The following is a 21,227-nucleotide window of genomic DNA, read 5'->3' on the forward strand; positions in this document are numbered from 1 at the left end:
TCACAGATTGAGGAGCTGGATTGGCTTGTAAAAGACCATGCACCAGAGCAAGCATAGGTAAATTTATTAACCAGACAACCAAAGATTAGAAATAGCTCACATGGGGTACAACATTGCAAAGGAAAACTACAGGTAGTTGCTGCTGCTGCTTTGATTGTTTGAGCTAGCATTTAAGTTTCTTTCTGGAACTTTATCCTCTATCCTTCCACCTGTGCCAACACTAACTGATCATAACCTCCTCCCACTTTGTGTTGAAGAAGGCTTTATATATCAGAGGTTCCACACTGCTTTGGGCTCTGATCCTGTAAATATATGCATGCTTTATATCAGTAGGACACATGCATAAGTATTTGCAGGATCAGGGCCTTAAATTATGCACCTGTGACTGTCAATCAGTCACAGCTGGGCTAGTCAGAGTCTAATGGCTGCTATACTCAGAAAGCAGCTGTCAGATTTATTCCTTCTGTTAGCTCAGTCAGAGAGGACTATTTCAGGTAAGGAGAAAAGAGGAAATAAAATCAGCAAATCTATAAGATTTCTTTATTAGGATATACTAAACTTACATTTTCTGACTCAATTAGCCCCCAATTTCCTCAATTAGGGGAAATGGGTTTCTCTTTAGTTTTGGGGGGAAATTAAGAGAATGCTTGCAGAGATTTAAAAAGAGGATGAGAATTGTTAACTATCTTCTAAACTATATGGATTATATGTGTATATGCATGAACATAATGTGAAAAATAACTTCTAAAGTAGAAAAAGGACTAGTTGTGAAAAGAACGGCCTCAGGAGGGGAAGGAATGGAGCTAAACACTCCCCTTTTAGAACACTTTCCTTTCAGGAATCTCTAAATACATGAGATAGCAGCAGAAAAGGAAATTCTATTCTCTGGTATGTAATTTAGGAAGAGTCCTTCTCCAGAAAAAAGTAGACGTTAAACAACAAAATCTTCATAGACAGGAAATCTGCTACAGCATGACAGCCTAAAATCACGAGCACAACCAGTTTAATATCTGATAATTCCTCTTGCTGAAGATAGCATCATCCTCCTATCGGGTTTTACTCTTTAAATGATCCATTTCATTTCAAACTACTTTGATGTCCACTCATTAAAAACAGTAGCAAAAATTGGGACATAGGGATTACGGAATTATATTTGCTGCCATTGATTTGGTCAATGAGGACACACTAGCATGTCATGCATTTCTTTTTTATCAAAATAAAACTCCTAGTTTTGGAAAACAATTTGTTAGATTTTAATCAAAAGTCTGGTCTCACTCAAGGGAAACTTCCTCATTTTGAATTAACATTATGGTCCCAGCCCTGAAACTGGATACAGTTGTGCCCTCTTGTGCCCTCATGGGGCCACACTGAGGCATAGAGGTTTACCTGCATAGATCCTATTGCAGGATCAGGGTCTTTGTCTCTCTCTCTTTCTCTTTCTCTCATGATAAATAATTTTGTTTAGGTTTCAATGAGACACTTAAGGTCTTTCTAATTTTTAACATAAATCCTATGCATTTATCTTTTTCTAGCTTGAACTTTGAATTTAATCAGTCAAATTTTCTGATTCCTCTCTGAATAAAACCTGTTTTTCTAAGACTGGCATTTTGAAGACTAATGATTTAGGCTTATCAGTATACTAAAACTTTCAGAGCATCTTTTCAGCAATCCCTTAGTCCAGGAATTGTAAGGTAGAGTTAAAGGAATGATATAGTCTTTCTTCTTACCTGCTATCTCTTAGGCTTGGAACTTCCTCATCCTATTTGTATGAAAATTGACTGCTGTCTTCAAATATTTCCTTAAAACACACTTACACCTCTACCTCGATATAACGCGACCCGATATAACACGAATTTGGATATAACGCAGTAAAGCAGTGCTCCGGGGGCGGGGCTGTGCACTCGGTGGATCAAAGCAAGTTCAATATAACGCGGTTTCACCTATAACGCGGTAAGATTTTTTTGGCTCCCGAGGACAGTGTTATATCGACGTAGAGGTGTATTTCCTGAAGTCTTTCGAAGATGATCTACCAAGTAGGTAATATTTCTATAGTGTTTTTTTAAATCTGCATTGCTTTGTTTCTGGGCCTTGAGCTATTTGGTGCATTATATACTTCAACTTATGTAATGTAGGGCCTGATTCTGCCAACTCCTATTGAGTTAAATTGGGGTTTTGGATGTGCAAGGAATGCAGGACCTGAAAATTCACCTTGGCCCCTGGACCACATCTATCTTTTAAAATATGGGTGCTTTAAATTAGGTACCTAGCCCTGATTCTGCCATAAGCTTGTGCTGGTGAAATCCTCCTGTGCAACTGAAGGAGACTGGCCAAAGTCTCTCATATTTTTGTTCTTAAAGTCTGGGCTCCTGTGACCGTGAGAAACTGTTTCCACTTTTAAACATATAAGTTTCTAACCCTCTTGCTTCCAGAGAAAAGCTTTAAAGTGTGAACCCTAAAGGCTCAAAAGTTTTTTTTTTTTTTGCATTTTTAATATCTCATGATTTTGACAGGTCTGACTCCTAGTTTCTGAATGTTTGGTGTTGACAATATCGTGCATCAGTGTTTGCAGACTCGGCACCCTTAAGCCCTTAAATAAGAATAGCATCAGCGGGCAACTGGAGAATTTTAGAAACTAAAATAAATTAAATAAGCCTGGCATTGGGTTTGTGCATGTGTTTGATCATGACCTAGAAGGGGTTGGAAGGATCCTCAGCACAGGATTCACTGATTGCCCCCTTAGTCTTTAAAGCTCATTCATTGTATGTAATTCAACCACCCACCCCCCACCTTTCCCCCCAGCAAGTGGCAGCCTCCTGAGCTGATAAGGGGGAGCGGCAGAGCCTTAGATATTTACCAGCACAGCCCTTGTGCGGCCATTTTATCATCCAGGGGATAGGGAAATTAGAGTCCCCTTCCCTGGAGACTGTGGGCTGCACGCCCTGGGGCTAGGGAAGGGGCTGAGGGATGACTAGTTAAGTCCCAAGGAGAAGAAAAAGGCAGTAACAGGGTTCCTCGCTCCTGCAGCGGGGATATGTGGGGGATCCGCAGGGAGAGTCTGGGTCAGGCCCGCGCGCTCCCCCGCCGAGGTGGCAGCAGGCAGCTGCCAGGCCAGGCCTGCGCTGGAACCACTGAGGGCTGTCGGTGGCGGACACAATAAGGGAACGAGCCGACGCGCTGCTTCTTCCTCCCGCACGCGGGCCGGAACAGGCAGGGAGCGGGGCGGGGGAGCGTCGCTCGGCTGGTTGCTGCCGTGCACTGGGGAAGCTGGGGGAAGGGGCTCGGTGCTGGGTTGCTGTGCGGGAGGCAGAGCGCGCGGGCCGGGCGAAGGGCCTGGCCCCCGCCGGCGGTGCCTGGGCGAGCAACGCGGGCATGGAGTGAGGGGAGCAGCGGCAGGAGGAAGATGGCCGGTGGCGGCGGCTGCAGGGACAGCGTGTTTCTGGAAGGTGCGTGTGTGGCTGCGTGGGGAAATGTGGCCCACGGGCGGCTCCTTCCTCCTGGCAACCGGCCGTCAAAGGGACACGGCACGGACCGGAGGACGTGTGGGGGGAGAGGGGATGCCGGGGGAGGGACGCAGCGAGAGGTGGCCTGATGTTGGGGGAAGGGTGGGTGTTTGTAGGGGCAGGTTTGGTTGCGGGGGGGGGGGGGAATGGAAGGTTGTTTGGTGGGGGGTAGGACCGCGGGCGAGAGTTATTCGGGGCTGGCACAGAGTGAGTCGTTGGTCTGGGGTAGCGATGTCCGCTATGGAGGGGCGGTTTGCGGGAGGCTAATGGTCAGGTGAGGCTTAATGCGGAGCGGGGTCTCGTCTGTGGAGCGCTGTCAGCCGCGCTCGGGCCCACGGCCTACGCTGGTTGTTTCTTCTTTTTTTTTCTTCTTCTAACGCTGTAAAAGGCCCATCTGAAGAGTTGGGGATGGGGAGGCTGGTGACATGGCCAGAGAAGTTTTTTCTTCTGCTGGGGCTTCTCTCTTACGTTTGTGTCACTAGAAAAAGGGAGCTTTGGGATTATTTTTAAAGCTTCATTCTACTATTAGACATAGTTTTGATTTTTGCATCTGTCTCTAATAATAATGCAGAAATTAACTAAAAACAAATTAATAAGGCTTAGAGATATTTACTTTAAGCCTTCATAGTACAATTAAATATTATATTTTGTTAATCTAGCCTTACAAAATTGCCATAAAAATTGACCAGACTAGGGGCAGTGTACCTTACCTGTCCTCTTACCATGGTGATAATGAAAAATCAAATACTCTACTTGCATGAATAGAGTTTTGCATGTCTGTGATGGTTTGTTTTTCTTTTGACAGAGCATATTTTGCAGCATGTATATTTTATAAAGCATGTACTGTACAGGAGTCCTCTTAGTTTTTTTGGGTTGTATTTTAGAAGTTTGCATAGAGCAGAAATGTTGCTTTTCTGTGTGAATAAATACTTACTTTAAATAATTCATCTGAAATGGTGATGTCCTAAAGACCTGTTTCTTAGCCAACAATGGCAGAAATTTTTTTTAAGCATATGGTGGTGAAATACTGGTACCTGTTCCATCTTCATCCCTCTTCCTCCCCCCACAAAAATCTGACCATGATGTTCCCTGATACTACCATAAGAATGACAGGTGTGGGGACAACCATATGATGATCATTAGTTGTTTTGAGTGTGTTCAGTGGGTGGTATGCCACTCCTGTATGTTATACAGGTGGCAAGCAAAAATAAGTAGCTTGCATAATATTATAAATCTTGGGGGGGCTCCCTTTCTAACAGCAGTAGCAGATTGGCACTGTAATGCACACTTGCTAAAATATTTGGTAGTCCTATGATCAGTGGACAAAATAGGGCATCAATTTAGTTACATGTATATTGTATTCCAGATTATTTTGGAAACTCATTGATCTTGCAGGTAGTGTCCAATAACGGTGACGGTCTAAGGAGTCTGTATATATTAACAGAGACTCTTATGAGCTCTGTGTGAAGGAAAACTTATGCAGGCAGTGGTGCTAGGAAAAAGGAGTTCATTCTCCTGAGCGCACAATGTCAGAGTTGCAGGCTATTAAAATAGCAGAATAGGCCTGTAACTGGATTATGGTGGATTTTAATGTGAACCAAAAACATAAATGAAGCTTTGCAAATAAGGTGCCATGACTACTATATGTGAAAGTAAAAGCACAGGTGATGCATATCTCTGTTTTTAGTGGCTAATGATATGGAATGGATGAGCATTTCAAATCGGCCTTTGGCATTAGACCTATCATTGTCTAGAGTTCTGACTTTGTCCCAACCCCCTGCTTTCGTTATTGTCCAATGGTACGAGAAGTGTGAGGTAGACAAAAATAGGAGTGAAGGTTTATAGACAAGGAAGTGAAGTAACTTGTGTTCCTGAACCATGATTCGGATTTGAGTCTAGATCTGTGAAATATGTAACTAAGCTGAGTAGAGACCGCAAGATGTTTTAAGACATCATTAAAACATCAAGAACTTCAATTAATATAAAAAACCCTAAAACAAGCCACCACCAACAAAGAACAGTAAGGAATTCATCTTTATTAGGTTACTCTTTAAAAAAAAAAAAAATAGTGGGCAGAGTTTTGAGAATTACTGTTCCCCTCCCTGTCCCACATCAATCTTTTGGGAAACAAATGAGGTAGGAAGTGTGTGTGGGTGTAGCGACTGTCTGTTAATTCTGGCCTCATAATTAAATTGAGATAATGAGATCAAAGGTGGACAATTTTTTTTTTAAAGTTAATGTGCATATTTAATTGCTCTGTTTGGCTTATAGTAACGATCTATCAATCAGACTATGAAAAGATAAAATATACAGTACAGAAGGAAAACAATTAAATTGTAAGCATGGCAGTTTTATAGGTTTAGTATTGTTTTGGGGATCTCCATTAAGACATTTGTTTTCTTTCTTTGGTGTAATAAAGATTCAATTAAAATGTCTGTCATTGTCTTAATGGTTAATTCTTCTTTTTAAATTGCAATTATTCTATCAAAAATAGAATGGTTGATATATGGAAAAACATTCCCTGATGGTTGTATATATTGCCTGTCTTGTTGTGCAGTGTAATGATTCATAAGGTCATTCAGTTTTTGTCCATTTTCACCTATATAACATAGCGTGTCGTCTCTTAAAAAATGTAGATTGTCTTCTTGGAAATGCAAGAATAAGATCATTTGTGTTGCATGGAAAATCCAATCTGTTTGGGAGACTCGTTACTTGTAGCTGAGAGTGGTCAGTCTCCAGCAGTATCCATTCATTACTAGAGTCATCATGTGGTGAGATGATGCAGAAAGATTTACTCGGAGTTGGGATAGGGAAAATGATTCTCAGTCCCTCTTCCCTACAATAGAAATGGGCAAATCCCACTGTTGTTCATTCTTTCTGCAAACATTATAGGAACAACTATTATGATTTGGCCCCTCATATTTTATTTAGCGGTAAGGGTAACGTTTGTGCTGCTGTATGTCTCCTCCTCCAATCTCAATTTGACGCGTTCACTTTCACAGTGTTGTGGTAACATGTACAGTAACTCCTTGCTTAACGTTGTGGTTGTGTTCCTGAAAAATGCGACTATAAGCAAAACGATGTTAAGCGAATCCAATTTCCCCATAAGAATTAATGTAAATGGGGGGCGAGGGGTTAGGTTCCAGGGAAATTTTTTTTCACCAGACAAAAGACTATTTTTTGTGTGTGTGTGTACACACACACACACTTATACACAGTATAAGTTTTAAACAAACAATTTAATACTGTACACAGCAATGATGATTGTGAAGCTTGGTGAAGTCAGAGGGTAGGATATTTCCCAGGGAATGCCTTACTGCTAATTGATGAACTAGCACTTAGCTGAGCCCTCAAGGGTTAACTTGTTGTTAATGTAGCCTCACACTCTACAAGGCAGCACAGATGGAGGGAGGGAAGACCGCATGACAGACAGAGACACACACCCTGTGTGTGTGTGTGAGAGAGAGAGAGAGAGAGAGATGCGCATTGCCCCTTTAAGTATGCTTACCCCACTCTAAGTACATTGCCTTTTTAAGTAGATCAGCAAGTTGAGACAGCAACTGCTACCAGCAAGCTCCCTCCCGTCCTGAGCCCCGTTGTGGCCCCCCCCCCGCTCTGTGGAGATGGGGTAAGCGGGGGGAGGGGGACACCCTGACATTAGCCTCCCTTCCCCCCGCAGAGCAAGCAGGAGGCTTCGGGGAGCAGCTCCAAGGCAGAGGGCAGGAGCAGCACATGGCAGTGGGGGGGAGGGACAGCTGAACTGCCTGGCAATTGATAGCCTGCTGGGTAGCTGCTGAATGGGGAACTTAGGGGAGCGGGGAGCTGATTGGGGGGGGGGAGGGGGAGGGCCTGCCGATCCACCCTGGTTCCAAGCCCCCACCAGGTAGCTGCAACAGGCTGCTCTTTCTGCAAGCAGTGGACAAAGCCGGCAGTTGCCAAACAACATTATAAGGGAGCATTGCGCAACTTTAAACGAGCATGTTCTCTAATTGATCAGCAACGAAACAACATTGGGACGACTTTAAGTGAGGAGTTACTGTATCAGATTCATTTGAAGCACTCTGAAATGCACACTGTCTGACTGGTAGCCTTTTTGCTTTTCTCTTTTATCTCAGTCTCCTGGCTACTACAAGAATGTGTTGGGGTTCTCTGTCCCTTCCCAAGCTTCTTTTTTAGGGCCTCATCATGGGAATTTTTCCAAAGCTGATCTCTCAGCTGGTGAGTGCTTCCTAAGCAGATGCAGAATGAAATAGATTCCTATTAATATCATACTGGCCACAGATTTCTGACTAACAATAAAAACTGACAAGACTGACTCTTAGCAGCAGCAGAGGCTTTGGACTTGTCTGTGGGAGGACTCTGGAAGACAGTAGTTTATTACTTTACACTCAGTTCACATTTGGAGAATTCTTTGCAAATGCGAGAGCTGTAGAATAGTAGTGTTGTTTTTTTGTTTTGTTTTGTTTTGTTTTTAATGAAATTTAGATCCTGTAGAAGCTGATGATATTCGTGGGGGAAAGTATCCTTCTTGTCCTGGGAGGTTTGTTTTTTATATATATATGTGTGTGTTTTTTTTTTTTTTTTCAAATGCTCAGCATCAGAGGTAGGGGAGATGATGGTAGTAGGAATTTTACTTGAGGTGGGATATGAGTAGTGTAGGATAGAGTGGAAAGGAGGAGGAGAGCGTGAAGCTTTTATTCACATGGAGAACTTTAAGTACTCTGCCTTCCCCGGACCCCCTCTAACCTTTTCTAAGCAAGTGAATAAAGATTTGGTTTTATTTTAAACAAAGTTAGTCAATTCCATTTGAAATGCTACTTATCACCTAGTGTATATGCAGTGTAAACTTGGGTAACTGGTGGGGGTTACATTGATTTTTGGACTGTAGGGGAATAGGCTTTTTTAAATCGAGGTAAGACGTATTTTCTCAAGTTTCAGATGCACATGTACACCCCCTTCCATGTCTTTTTTTTTTTTCACACTGCCTTATTTTATACTCTGATTAATGCTCTGTCATATCCAGGAATGTTCTGTTCCCTCCTCTTGCCTTCCTCAGCATTAGTCTCCCTTCCACAGTTTCATGTGCTTCCTGGTTCTCTGCCCCCATTCACTACCCCTTTCAAGCCCCAGCTTGCCAGTCCATGTCTTTTCGTGGTCCTCTATTCCACCGCATTTTCACCTGATTTCCTATTCAATTTATGCATTTCATGTGTTTTCTGGAATCATTTCAGAAGTCGGTCAGTTTCTATTAATAAAGACTGCTTTTCATACGGTTTAAAAAAAAAATCAACATCAACAAACCTGAAAGCCACTTCTCAGCAAGAAACAAATTTGGATAATATTTTCAAGCTTTACAAAAGTGAACAGTTAATATTTCAAACTCTCTAACTGTCTTATTTGTCAGTCTTCCCCAGGATGAAATGTGGCATGCAAAACTTCAGGGTGATGGGGTTTGTTTTAGGGTACTGTGGGGGATGTTGAAAATTGAATCTAAAAAGGAGCTAGCTTCAGCCTTAACTATGTAGTGGATGATGCTGTTCCACAGTAGTGGACAATGCAATAATTGGTGGTATTCTCTAAAATTCAATAATTTTAAGGAATAATCCTATTCTGTATTACCTCCGTGAGGACAAAGGGTTTTATTTAGGGCTGTCGATTAACCGCAGTTAACTCACACGATTAACTCAGAATTAATCGTGTTTAACAGTGCGATTAATCAATAGAATACCAATTAAAATTTATCAAATATTTTGCATGTTTTTCTACATTTTCACATATATTGTATTCTGTGTTGTAATTGAAATCAAAGTATATATTATTTTTGGTTACAAATATTTGCACTGTAAAAATGATAAACAAGAAATAGTATTTTTCAGTTCACCTAATACAAGTACTGTAGTGCAATCTCTTTGTCACGAAAATGCAATTTACAAATGTGGATTATTATTTTTTTGTTTTTGAGTGCAGTTATGTAACATTGTAAAACTTCAGAGCCTACAAGTCCTTTCAGTCCTACTTCTTGTTCAACTAATCACTAAGGCAAACAGGTTTGTTCACATTTACAGGATATAATATTGCCCTCTTCTTATTTACAGTGTCACCAGAAAGTGAGAACAGACATTTGTATGGCACTTTTGTAGCCGGCATTCCAAGGTATATATGTGCCAGATATGCTAAACATTCGTATGCCTCCTTCATGCTTTGGCCACCATTCCAGAGGACATGATTCCATGCTGATGATGATTGTTTGAAAAAAAAATGCATTAATTAAATTTGTGTCTGAACTCCTTGGGGGGAGAATTGTATGTTCCCTTCACTGTTTTACTCCCATTCTGCCATATATTTCATGTTATGGCAGTCTGGGATGATGACCCAGCACATTTTGTTCATTTTAAGAACACTTACACTGCAGATTTCACAAAACGCAAAGAAAGTACCAATTTGAGATTTCTAAAGATAGCTACAGCACTTGATCCAAGGTTTAAGACTCTGAAGTGTCTTCCAAAATCTGAGAGGGACGAGGTGTGGAACATGCTTTCAGAAGTCTAAAAAGAGCAACACTCTGATGCGGAAATTACAGAACCTGAACCACCAAAAGAGAAAAGCAATCTTCTGCTGGTTGCATCTGACTCAAGATAATGAAAATGAACATGCGTTGGTCTGCACTGCTTTGGATTGTTATCGAGCAGAACCTGTCATCAGCATGGACTCATGTCCCCTGGAATGATGGTTGAAGCATGAAGATATATATGAATCTTTAGCACATCTGGCACGTAAATATCTTGCGACACTGGCTACAAAAGTGCTCTGAGAATGCTTGTTCTCACTTTCAGGTGACATTGTAAACAAGAGCAGGCAGCATTATCTCCTGCAAATGTAAACAAACTTGTTTGAGCGATTGGCTGAACAAGAAGTAGAAGTGAGTGAACTTGTAAGCTCTAAAATTTTACATTGTTTTAATTTTGAATGCAGTTTTTTTGTACATAATTCTACATTTGTAAGTTCTACTTTCATGATAGAGATTGTACTACAGTACTTGTATTAGGTGAATTGAAAAAATAATTCTTCTTTTTTACAGTGCAAATACTTGTAATCAAAAATAAATATAAAGCGAGCACTGTATACTTTGTATTCTGTGTTGTAATTAAAATAAATATATTTGAAAATGTAGAAAACATCCAAAATATTTAAATAAATGGTATTATATTGTTTAACAGCGTGATTAATAGCGATTAGTTTGTTTTTAATCACTTGACATCCCTAGTTTGTGGGAGCCTGTCCACAACCCCTTTGTACTGCATTGTGTTCCATGTGGGATTTCTGAACCAAAAGGTCTTTTTTGTAAAGAGGGCCAATGGATTGTAAGGAAACGGATCCTGATTGTCTGAAACCACAACACACTATGTATCCCCTATGTATGGACGGGTGGAGGGGGCCACAGAAGACATTGCCAGAGTTTCTTTTTAGGAAGGTCTGGAAGGTGTTGAAAATTGAGTCTTAACTACGGAGTGGCTACTCCTGCTCCACAATAGTAGAATATGCTGTCCTATGGATGTAGGAGTGGCTATCTCATGATTTTGGGGGGGGGGCTTGACTTAAGATTTTTGAATGCTTGGTGTTGGCAATTACACACTAGGTTTTCTAGAGGGAGGGATGGTTCTGAAATCCAATTGTTTCTAGGTAGTAACCCCCCTTTTCTCCTTATTTAACTGTATTTCAGCGAAGTTCTTACACCTGTTAGTATGATGTGCCAAATATTTAACAGACTAGTGCATAGGCTGATGACAAGGATGAAACAACATGAACATTTGCAAGTGCTCTGAATACAAAGACATCAGATAGCATTGTAGTCAGCCAGTTGAAATATTCTGAATATATTGTTTCCTCTTGTTTCATGTGTAAGTATGGAACACACCATGGATCGCTAGAAAGAGGCGTTATAGCTGTCAACAAGGTTGGCTCTTGCTACGTATGTGACCTCTTTCTGGAGCTTTGTACTGATCAGTGTCTATACTCTCACACAATATCTGCTGTTCAAAGTTTTAGTTGTTATACCGGAAGTCAACAGATGATCATGCTTTTTTGTGGTGGGTCCTAAAATGTGAAATTAATTACCTGATACTGAAATTAATTACCTGACATCTTGTTTTTTCTCTTCAAAGCTTTTTCTAAAAAAAGCAACAGTTTAATAATGATGGTTTTTAGCCCCATGTTTATCATCTTTCCTTTTTAAAAATTGAACTTTTTTCATTTGTATGTGTTTATTTTGTGTATGAAAATTTCTTCATTACATTTGTTGAATTCTTTTATACAATGCCCAAACCCCTTTACTTGCCCCGCAGAAACAGTTTGACTGCTTTTCTGAATCCAGCACTATCTAAATAAAATAATTATTTTTATACCATAGTTGTTTGTGATAAATCAGTACTGTGTTTTATAATTTTTAAAAGCAATATATTTTTGTTGAATCTGAATAAGGGAAAATGTAAACCAAACCCCCTCACATTATTTTTGATTAGTTCTGAGAACGTGATGTGTAAGTTAATGTAAAGAAAAACTGAAGTAACTTTTAAATATAGTATATTCTAAACTTGTCTATTATGGACCAGTCCATTCCAATAGCAGGGACCACCATTCTTAAATGTATAAATGACAAATACATCTTACTCCTTGAAGAAATACTGGGACAGTGATATCATAAATAAATCTAATAAGAAATCTACGTGATTTACATTGGTCCTTGGTGTAACTACTGAGCCTCAACCCTAGTCTTTGACAATTGCTTGCAAGACTCTATCTATTGGTGTGTGCAGTACATAACTAGAACATTGGTTCTATCTACACTGGATTGATAAACTGTATATTGCTGTGATTCTATGTGAATTAATAAATTGTTGATTGGTTAAGAATAATCAAATGTCCAAATTTAAAAAGAATATTGTTTAAGTTAAAAGTTGACCTGAAAGGAATTTAGTGTTAAATTAGTAAACTAATGCTCCATGGACTCAATAACAGGGGTTATCTTATTCGATTCCATTCCAATATTGGCTATAACACTTATCCAATTGGCAAATCTAATTTGTTAGATTTCAGCTTTAAAATCTGTCACCTCAGCAAATTTGTAAAATTGACTACCTTTTCACAACATTTGTTTATTCTACATGGGCCACTGAAACTTTTACGGGTTCAGGACCTTATTGAAAGAGCCACATCTTGATTCTACTTCAGATTTGTTGTTGTTGATACTGCTCAGAAGAGGTGATGGTTGTTTTGACTTGCTTAGACTGTACTGGGCCAGACAGAACATTAATACCTACAGATATCAAAGCTAAGTATAGGCCTTAAAACTTTTGGGATAAAGAACTTAAGACAAAGTGATTTAGGAGGGAATTGCTAGAAACTCCAACCACTGCAAAAAAGGGGGGGAAGGGAGGAGGAATTTAAACCATTAATTCAAACTTTTTTTTTTTCTCTCTAAAGCACACTGCATCTAAGGGTATGTCTACACTGCAATTAAAAACCTACAGCTGGCCCTTGCCAGCTGTCTCGGGCTCACAGAAAATTGCCATGTTTATGGTTGGGCACGGAGTGAGAGAGTCCCAGAGCTCATGCTGCAGCTCAAGCCTGAATGTTAAACCACAATTAAACAGCCCTTAGCCCAAGACAGCTGGCAGGGGCCAGCTGTGGGGTTTTTAAATGCAGTGTAGACGTACCCTTGGTGACTGCAGCTGAGCTAATAAGAGCCATTAATACTTCTAGGATACTGTAAAGGCTGACTTCAATCATTTAGACTGAGATTTTAAAATCTCTCTCCATACCTTGCATATCACACAGATCCTTGAGAGTGATGGTTACTATTTTAGAATTAATTTGATCTGTTTTATGTGATTTTTGTTTTGTTTTGTTCATTTCGATTTCTCTTTTGACTAGTTTCTGCCTTATAGTCAGATCAAGGAATTTACTGAATTGTCTACATATGAAGCTGCCTGAATAGGAGCAGGAAGGCCTTTAGTGATCTCTTTTGCTGTTTTAATTTTATCTGGAAGTATTTTGTGTGATAAACCAATTATTTGTTATGGTTTGTGTGTCCTGTGGGTAAACAGGACAAACTTACTTGCCAGTGACAAGCTTGTGAGAGATTGATTATTCCTTTATCCATAATTGTGTGAGATTCTTGTTTTCGTCCCTCTTTTATAGTAGGGTATAGAAAGTAACAGCTCACTATATCTCTTCTCTCTCCCCCTCCCACCCCCCTTATGGTAAGATACAGTGTTCTACATTTTTGTTGATATCCCAGCACCTGGATTCAATTTAACAGCAAACTAGTGAGGTTTGGTAAATGTTCTCTGCAACAGATTGCAATAATATAAATATCTCTGCCCTGGAAGGAGATATATTTACCCTTGCTACACCAATGCCTATGGCATAAATGATTTTTGTATTGTTCAGTCTGCCTACATGGCATTGGTGGGAAGTGCCAGATAGCAGGAACCACTCTCTCGGAGCTAGAGTCTAATACAAAACAGAATATAGAATGGTTAGTGGTTACTTGATTACTATAGAAAGAGTGTGTGAGAATAAGTAACTTTTTTAGAAGATTTTTGGAGCATGGCTATTGTAAGTTAAAAGAAAATTTAGTGTATTGATTAAACCAATTGTTGGTTGAAGCAATTTTTGTTCTAGATGAGATGTCAAAAATGGTACTCTGGTGACTGTCCCAATGATACATAAGAATAGTTTATTGTTAAATTGAATTAACTATACATGAAAATTGAATTAGTGCATTTTATGGTAAAACTACGACTGTTGGAGTCTTATAATTAAATTGCATTGCAGTAACTAGTGACATGCCAATACTGGGTGGGGGAAGTGGGGAAAGAAATACAGCTTTTGAACGCTGTACCAAGAATATTGTGGGCTGGGGATGATGTCTAATGACATAATGTTATTTGCCTGGAAAAGATGTTTCAAGATTCTTAACTGATATTTCTGTTGTTAATATGGTAGTTCTAAATGCTATGTCTGTCTGTCTTACCCAGTTTAGGGTTAATTTTAGCAAAACATAAATATCCTGCTCTAAGGCAGGGTCAGGCAGAAAAGATATGCAAGAGCAGCAGCAACCATGATGGGTCTCATTGCTGCAACTGCATTTATAATTTCTTTGGCATATTTCTAAATGAAACAACCAACTCGTCATTGAAATTCCAGAAGTGGCAAGCACTGTGGGCTCTCTTTCATCACATCTTGGTAACAGATGATGTCCAGGTCTCTCTGGAGGCAGTTGAGGGACAATTTGCTATTAGGAATAGATTTCCAAGCCCTTACTATCCAAACTGTTATGACTGTATGGCAGTGGTTCTCAACCTGCAGGTTGCTTGTGGCCCAGCTTTGTGCTTAAAAAAAATTCAGAGATCGCCAGGCCGATTGGCTCACTCCTGGGTCCCAGCAAGGATAGAGTCAGGGCCGCCTGAATGGGAGATGGCACCATGGAACCCTCCTGGTGCGTGCCCTTTCAGCAGGGAAGGCAAAGTAGCCCCTTATGGTGGAGGAGGAGCTGAGCTGGTAGTCAGCCAGCAGCCTGCTGCTTTCTCCCTCCCCGCGCTGCACGGATACACTGAGAGTGCTGCTGTCAGGGGGAAGGCTGCCTCCTCGCTTCTGGGCATCTGTGCCAGAGGTGTCCGGAGAAATGGGTGGGGGGTATGTGTCTCCTCCCCCACCTTCCCCCGCCACAGCTATGTGTCACCTCTGGGGGGCAGAGGGAAATGAGCATGCTACAGGCTGCGGCATGCCCTGGGCTGCCTGCAGCAGACATCGCCTGCCTGCCTGTCCCCTGCTGGCCATGTTTAGATCTGGAGCTCACAGCCAGAGTCATTACAAGGCAACTTGCATCAACCTAGCTTTGTTCTGTAGACCAGGCTTAATTATTTCTCATACTGCCAAGTCAGTGGTGTAGCTTGTACAAGGGCTTTCATTTAGATACGAAATATTTGCAAATACACATTTCAGAAGAAGCTTATGTCATCTTAGAAATTGGAGAACCAAGAAAGGTTGAAAACATTTCCAACTATGCATGGTTTTCTTTCCTGCATCAAAATTTTATAATTCCTCTAAAAAGAACGTCAACTACGATATTTCTAGAATTCATTTGTGATATTTTGTTTAATATTTTCTTTTTGTTTATTAATCATGGTTTATTTTATTACGATTAGTTTGTTTAGTTTTGATTTTGGTATCCCTGAAGTTAAGTAAAAATACCCCTGTGACTAAACACTGAGAGCCACACACCTAAGTTGGCAGTAAGAGAAGCAATTAGTAAGAGTTGGCCTACTATTTCTTGCTTCTCTATACAATACATATTTTTTTTAGTAATTTTTAAAATAAAATTATTTTGCAACCTGTTTAAAACTACCACTTTTAACTCCACACTGTCCTGTAGTAGGATCCTCTTTCCCTGATTGCTTGGTTCTCAACTGGGTAGAGAGTTCTAGGAAGCTTGTGTTGTCTTAGCTTTTCTAAATGTCATCAACCAGACGCATTTGCAATAACGTAGGAGGATAAATTTGGTGTGTGGTGCAGACAGGGCCATTTGGGCCCCTGTATTTTCCCTGGTTTCAGAGTAGCAGCCGTGTTAGTCTGTATCCGCAAAAAGAACAGGAGTACTTGTGGCACGTTAGAGATTAACAGATTTATTACAGCATAAGCTTTCGTGGGCTACAGCATGCGAAGAATTGGGCTGTAGCCCACGAAAGCTTATGCTCTAATAAATTTGTTAGTTTCTAAGGTGCCACAAGTACTCCTGTTCTTTTTGTGTATTTTCCCTGTTTGACAACTTTCTCTGCTTTTCTGAATCTACCATGCGTTAATCTTCAGGATATGCTAAAAAGCACATCTCGAAGGACTCGGGAGAACAAGGAAGGGAAAGGAGGATTGGGGTTGGTGTATAATGTGGCTGGAGTTGGTGGCTGGTTGGAACGAGTTACCTGCCCTTTTTGTTTGTTTGAGAAAACTGCTGCCTTTTGCTTCTTTAAAAGTTGTTTTGAACTTTTCCAGGGACATTAAAGTTTTTTTTAAAAAGAAAATCTAAATTATAAATACTAGCAAATTAAAACACTCTTAGCAGCTGTTTTGTCTTATCATGGGTTAGGCACAAGTAGGTCAATGTCTCTGAAGCCTCAGGTCATCAGGTTCATGTGGGGTTTGACACAATACAAAGCCCCCTGTGATTTAGGGGATCAATGTGGTTATGACACTGAGTTCCTGTGAGCTTCCTGCCCTAATATTGGTCTACCTTATTCCAGTTTTTACCCAAATAAGGTAGTACTGTGGACTTCCCCATAATCCTGAACAGGAATTTTGGGTGGAGAGAAGCTTATTAAGGTTATCATCCTACCAATGTTTTCTCCGTGCTTGTGTGTTCAAGCTGATGAAGCACTTCTCTGTATGTTATATGTTAAAAGTTTCTTGAACTTAAAGCTGACTAAAAGCACTTAGAAGCTCCATGTTTCTAGTTTCTTTTGCCAATATTTTGCTGGGTGATGCAATAACCAAGAGGAAGTTTTCTAAATTGGTTGCATTTCTTATTGCTTTGACCTTGTTAGCCAGAAATTATGACTCTCTGAGGGTATGTCTTCACTAAAGTGCTTACTCACGTTTTCCCCCCAAACACTTCTCTTAACTGGGGCTCTTAACTCAGGATGGGCTGTCCTGTCCTGAGGTATAAGCTAAAACCCAAGAGAGGCTTTAATTTGGGCTGCTAACCCACCTACTTTGCAGTGGTGATTTAGACTGTCATTCAAATGCTGACAATCCTCCAGTGTTCTCCCACAGTTCACTGGGGGAAAAAAATCCATAGAGCACCTCGGCATACTGCAGCACAAAGAACATGGATTATGTACCCAGAAGTCCTACCAACACATGGGTGAGTGAAGCACCAGTGAGGACACAGTAACTTGGGTATGGTTTTGCAGTATGTCTGGGCTAACATGGGTGTTCAGATTTAGGTGCTGATCACCTGGGTTAATTCTGCAGTGAAGATACCTCCTCTGTGATGTTTCCATAACACAAATCTGTAAAGCAGCAAAGTTGTCTCTCCATATAGGATCTAGTCAGCAGTGCTCTGTAAATATTTTCTCTTCACCCTCCTCTCTCTTCCACTCCTCAAAGTTTTTCTTTTGGAATATGCTTTATTTTCCAGCCAGCAACATTTCTACATGCTTTCCCCCCCTCCTGACTTCTTCTGCACACTTAACAGTAGACAACATGAAGAGGTATATTGCTTCTCTTTTAATTAATAGAATTTAATCCTCCTGGTTGTGTTCCTGCCTATATCACTGACTTTCTTGAGGAAGCTACTCAACTGCTATGTATCTTGAGTTTCCTTGTGTTAAAGAAGGGATAACACCTTCCCATAAGCACTTTGCAAAGCTTGCATGAAAGTTGCTTATGTGTGGTTAAAAATATATATATATATATATATATATATATATATATATATATACACATACACACACACACAACTTTTTTTTTTTTTTTTGAAATGTATTTATGGTTCTCTATTTAGTTCAACATGACATTCCAAGCTATTATATCCAACTCTGGGAAACTCTGGTGCACTTCCAGTTGCTGCTTTTGCAGGTACTTAGGCTAGGTTCTTCAATCCTATTTTGTACCTAAATGCCTTTCTGCAGTTTCTAAAAATAGATGTGCAGTTTGATTATTACTGTTACCGTGTGTGTAATGGCACAAACTTGGCTCTTTTGATGACGGCTGTGATGGATCCTGCAGTTCATAAGTGGGTCTGCAATCAGCAGTCTGCAATTCAGATGCAAAAATTCACTGTACATCTCCTATTACAAAGGCAGCATTTGCTTAGTGTCTAAAACTTTTACACTTCCTGTGGTTCTCATAATTTCAGACCAGATATGATTAACATCACCTGCTGATTATTGCTCCCAAAATCGATACTAAAGTTGGTGGTCACATAGCATCTTGTTTAAAATGACTTCTTAACTGCTTCTCTCTACACCATTTTCACACTCTTCCATTTTAAGAATAAATTGTAAGAGAAGAAGAGGAAAATCCACAGGTTCTCCTATGAAACCCATAAACTTTCTGCTTGGACTACTTAAGCATACCAGTCAAATGATGATGGTCTTATAGGAGCAGGGAATTGCATAGCGCCAGATCACTAGACATGCAAATGTAACTTTTTTTTTTTTCTGTCTGGTCTTGGATCCTGATTTTATAAAAATATTTGTTTTTGAAGAATAATTATGCAAAAGAATTTCAGCCAGTGGGTGGCTTTCAAACTGTTCACTTATTTACTATTCATAGTGTGCGGTTGGCACATAAGCAACATAATGTTGTCCCATTTTGACCCATATGGCTAGTCAAAGTTTAGGTACTGTAAGTTGTTCTAGTTGGGGGTAGAAATTGATTCAGTCTGTTTTCTTTGATGCAATCATGTTTATTTACAAGCAACATACAAAGTTCTGCTTCTCTGAATGCAGGGAGATAACAAAGGCAAAAGGAAGCATTTTTGTTTTTCTGTTTTGTTTTTTACAGGCCAAACTTTTTTTTTTTTTTTTCCTCTTCCTGTCACCGGCACCCTTACCTAAAACCTCTTTTTAGGCTTCTCTCAGTTTCACACTGTGCTTGGACTTCTGCTTGGATTTTTTCAGGTAGTCTCTGGTGCACTCTAGTTGTGTGTTCCAGACACAGACTCCTTATCCAAAACAATACTCAGCAAAAACCCCTCTGCCTACACACTCCTCCAAACTCCTGGGTGGAGTCGCATAACCCTTTAGTTTTAGTCAGAGGCTTGTGATATTTTATTTTTTACACAAGTTAATTGAAGGGTGTATTCACACAAATAAATGTAAATGAGATTTTAATTCACCCATAACGAGGTTTCACCCAGCTCCTAACAATATTATTATTTCTATTCCCTGACTTAGAAGACTGACATCTTATAAAACAGGAGACTAAGGGAAAATGTACTTTGAATGCATGTATTTGGATGAGTAATTTCTAATATTTATCAGTATTTTTAAAAATCACCTGGTGGCCATCCATATACTTATTTGTGGGATATTATCCACTATTAACAGCATGCCTGATTTGTTTTGTTCCTGAAAATATTAACGAGTCACTTTGGATTGGGGTCCGCAGTAAAATATTAGTTAAGTAAAGCTACCTTAAATGTGCTGGTAAAATAAAGTCTGTCAAAACATATTTTGCATTTAAAGCTAACTGGTTTAGTAAATAAAGGAAGTAACAACTGTAGTTAGTGAATTTACTCATTTAATTATTTACTTTTGGTCACTATGGTCTGGGTTTTTAAATGTAGTGGAATTTTAAAGTACCAAACTCCCATTGAAAACAGTAGTTAGGCAGGTTGGATAATCCTACCAGTCACTGTTGTGACTCTTCCCAGGGGTACCCAGAGTTTTGAGGCACCCTACTACCACCTGCCCTTAGCATGCGGAAGTCTTGTCTGTGCCTCCTGTGGGACAGTCCCCGAACATTACTGGCCATGGCCACCACAAGCACTCCTCCTAGGCCTCTCAGTCATTCTACAGGTTAGCGACTGGCACACTCCAAACCCTCAAGCCCTCTGAGCATCTCCTTGGAGTAGTGAGCCCCTGGTCCACTGGAAACTTGTGGGATTTGCAGATTCGCTGCTTCCGAAGAAACAATTCACCCCAGCTTACTTCTTCCACATCAGATAACTACTCCACTTAAACATATCTAAGTGCTGTGTGTTGTTGTGAAATAAAATATAAGTTTATTTAACAAAGCATAGAGACTGTAGTAGTAGCAAGTAGAAAATATTGGAAACATGTTTACATAAACTCATAAAATGCACGCTAAAGCCTACATTTAATTAACAAGATGCTCTCATGTAAAGTATTGCTCGCTCAAAATCCTTGCATCACTTTCTAGGTAGTAAATTAGTGAACTAAACTATGTTGAGTATCAGATAAGATCATGGAAGGTTGCATTCCCTCTACCCAAAACATTAAAATTGGAGCAATAAGAAATTAAAGGAAAAGACTTATTCTTTTCCACCTTCATGTTGTCTACAACATTGAAGTTGATAAACTTCAGTGCTCCATTGGGCTTTCACTTCCATCTCCAACAAGTACCCAAAAGGAATCCATTCCCCAACTGATAACTCCAGTGTTAAGACAGAATAACCTACCAAATGCATGAAATATGTGACAATCAGATGCATTGATTTTTGGATATAATTGATATAAAAACATATGAGGTTACTGTCAAAGTTTTGTTTTAGATACCCAATACTTCAAATTTTCACTCTATCTAGAGATGGAAGTTGAAAGTCTTAATGGAGCATTGGAGAATATGTTATCAACAGTTGCTGTAGGCAATCTGAAGGTAGATAAGAATGCTCTAGTCTTTCCCTTAATTCTCGCCTCTTCCCCCCGGTAAAAATGATTTTCCATCCACTCCATGTCAGTCTTCACAGTGGGGAATTCCCTGATTGCATGGCAACTGGGGGCAGAGCAGATCCTTGATTTCAGCTTGGGTTTAAGACTGCTCCTCAGGAAGAACTCTCCAAAATGCTGTCTCCAAGTGGCACACATGACAGACTTCATGTCTCCCTTGGTAGCAGAATTTTCCCAGGATTTTTAACTGAAGGTCTGTTTCTTCATTGGCTTTAAGGTTTTTCTCAAAATTGCTAAACTAAAAAGTATTGTGATT

The 21,227-nt window shown here is 40.0% G+C and overlaps 1 protein-coding gene across 23 annotated transcripts in view; it reads left to right on the forward strand.

The window, feature by feature from the left end:
• The first annotated feature begins 380 nt into the window (after nucleotides 1-380).
• Nucleotides 381-21,227, forward strand: part of SENP6 (SUMO specific peptidase 6) — a 147,659-nt gene continuing 126,812 nt past the window's right edge. For 6 of the 23 annotated variants that reach the window (XM_065588023.1, XM_065588028.1, XM_065588025.1 and 3 more), the window contains exon 1: nucleotides 383-494. In XM_065588023.1, the coding sequence (XP_065444095.1) occupies nucleotides 422-494 (73 nt within the window). In that variant the 5' untranslated portion in view covers nucleotides 383-421. Of the gene's footprint in view, nucleotides 495-2,974; nucleotides 3,444-3,689; nucleotides 3,775-21,227 lie in introns of those variants that run through there. The other 17 variants (XR_010599494.1, XM_005299618.5, XM_005299621.5 and 14 more) reach the window with 11 other exon arrangements.

The sequence above is a fragment of the Chrysemys picta genome, chromosome 3, assembly GCF_011386835.1.
Source record: "Chrysemys picta bellii isolate R12L10 chromosome 3, ASM1138683v2, whole genome shotgun sequence".
Taxonomy (NCBI): Eukaryota; Metazoa; Chordata; order Testudines; family Emydidae; genus Chrysemys; species Chrysemys picta.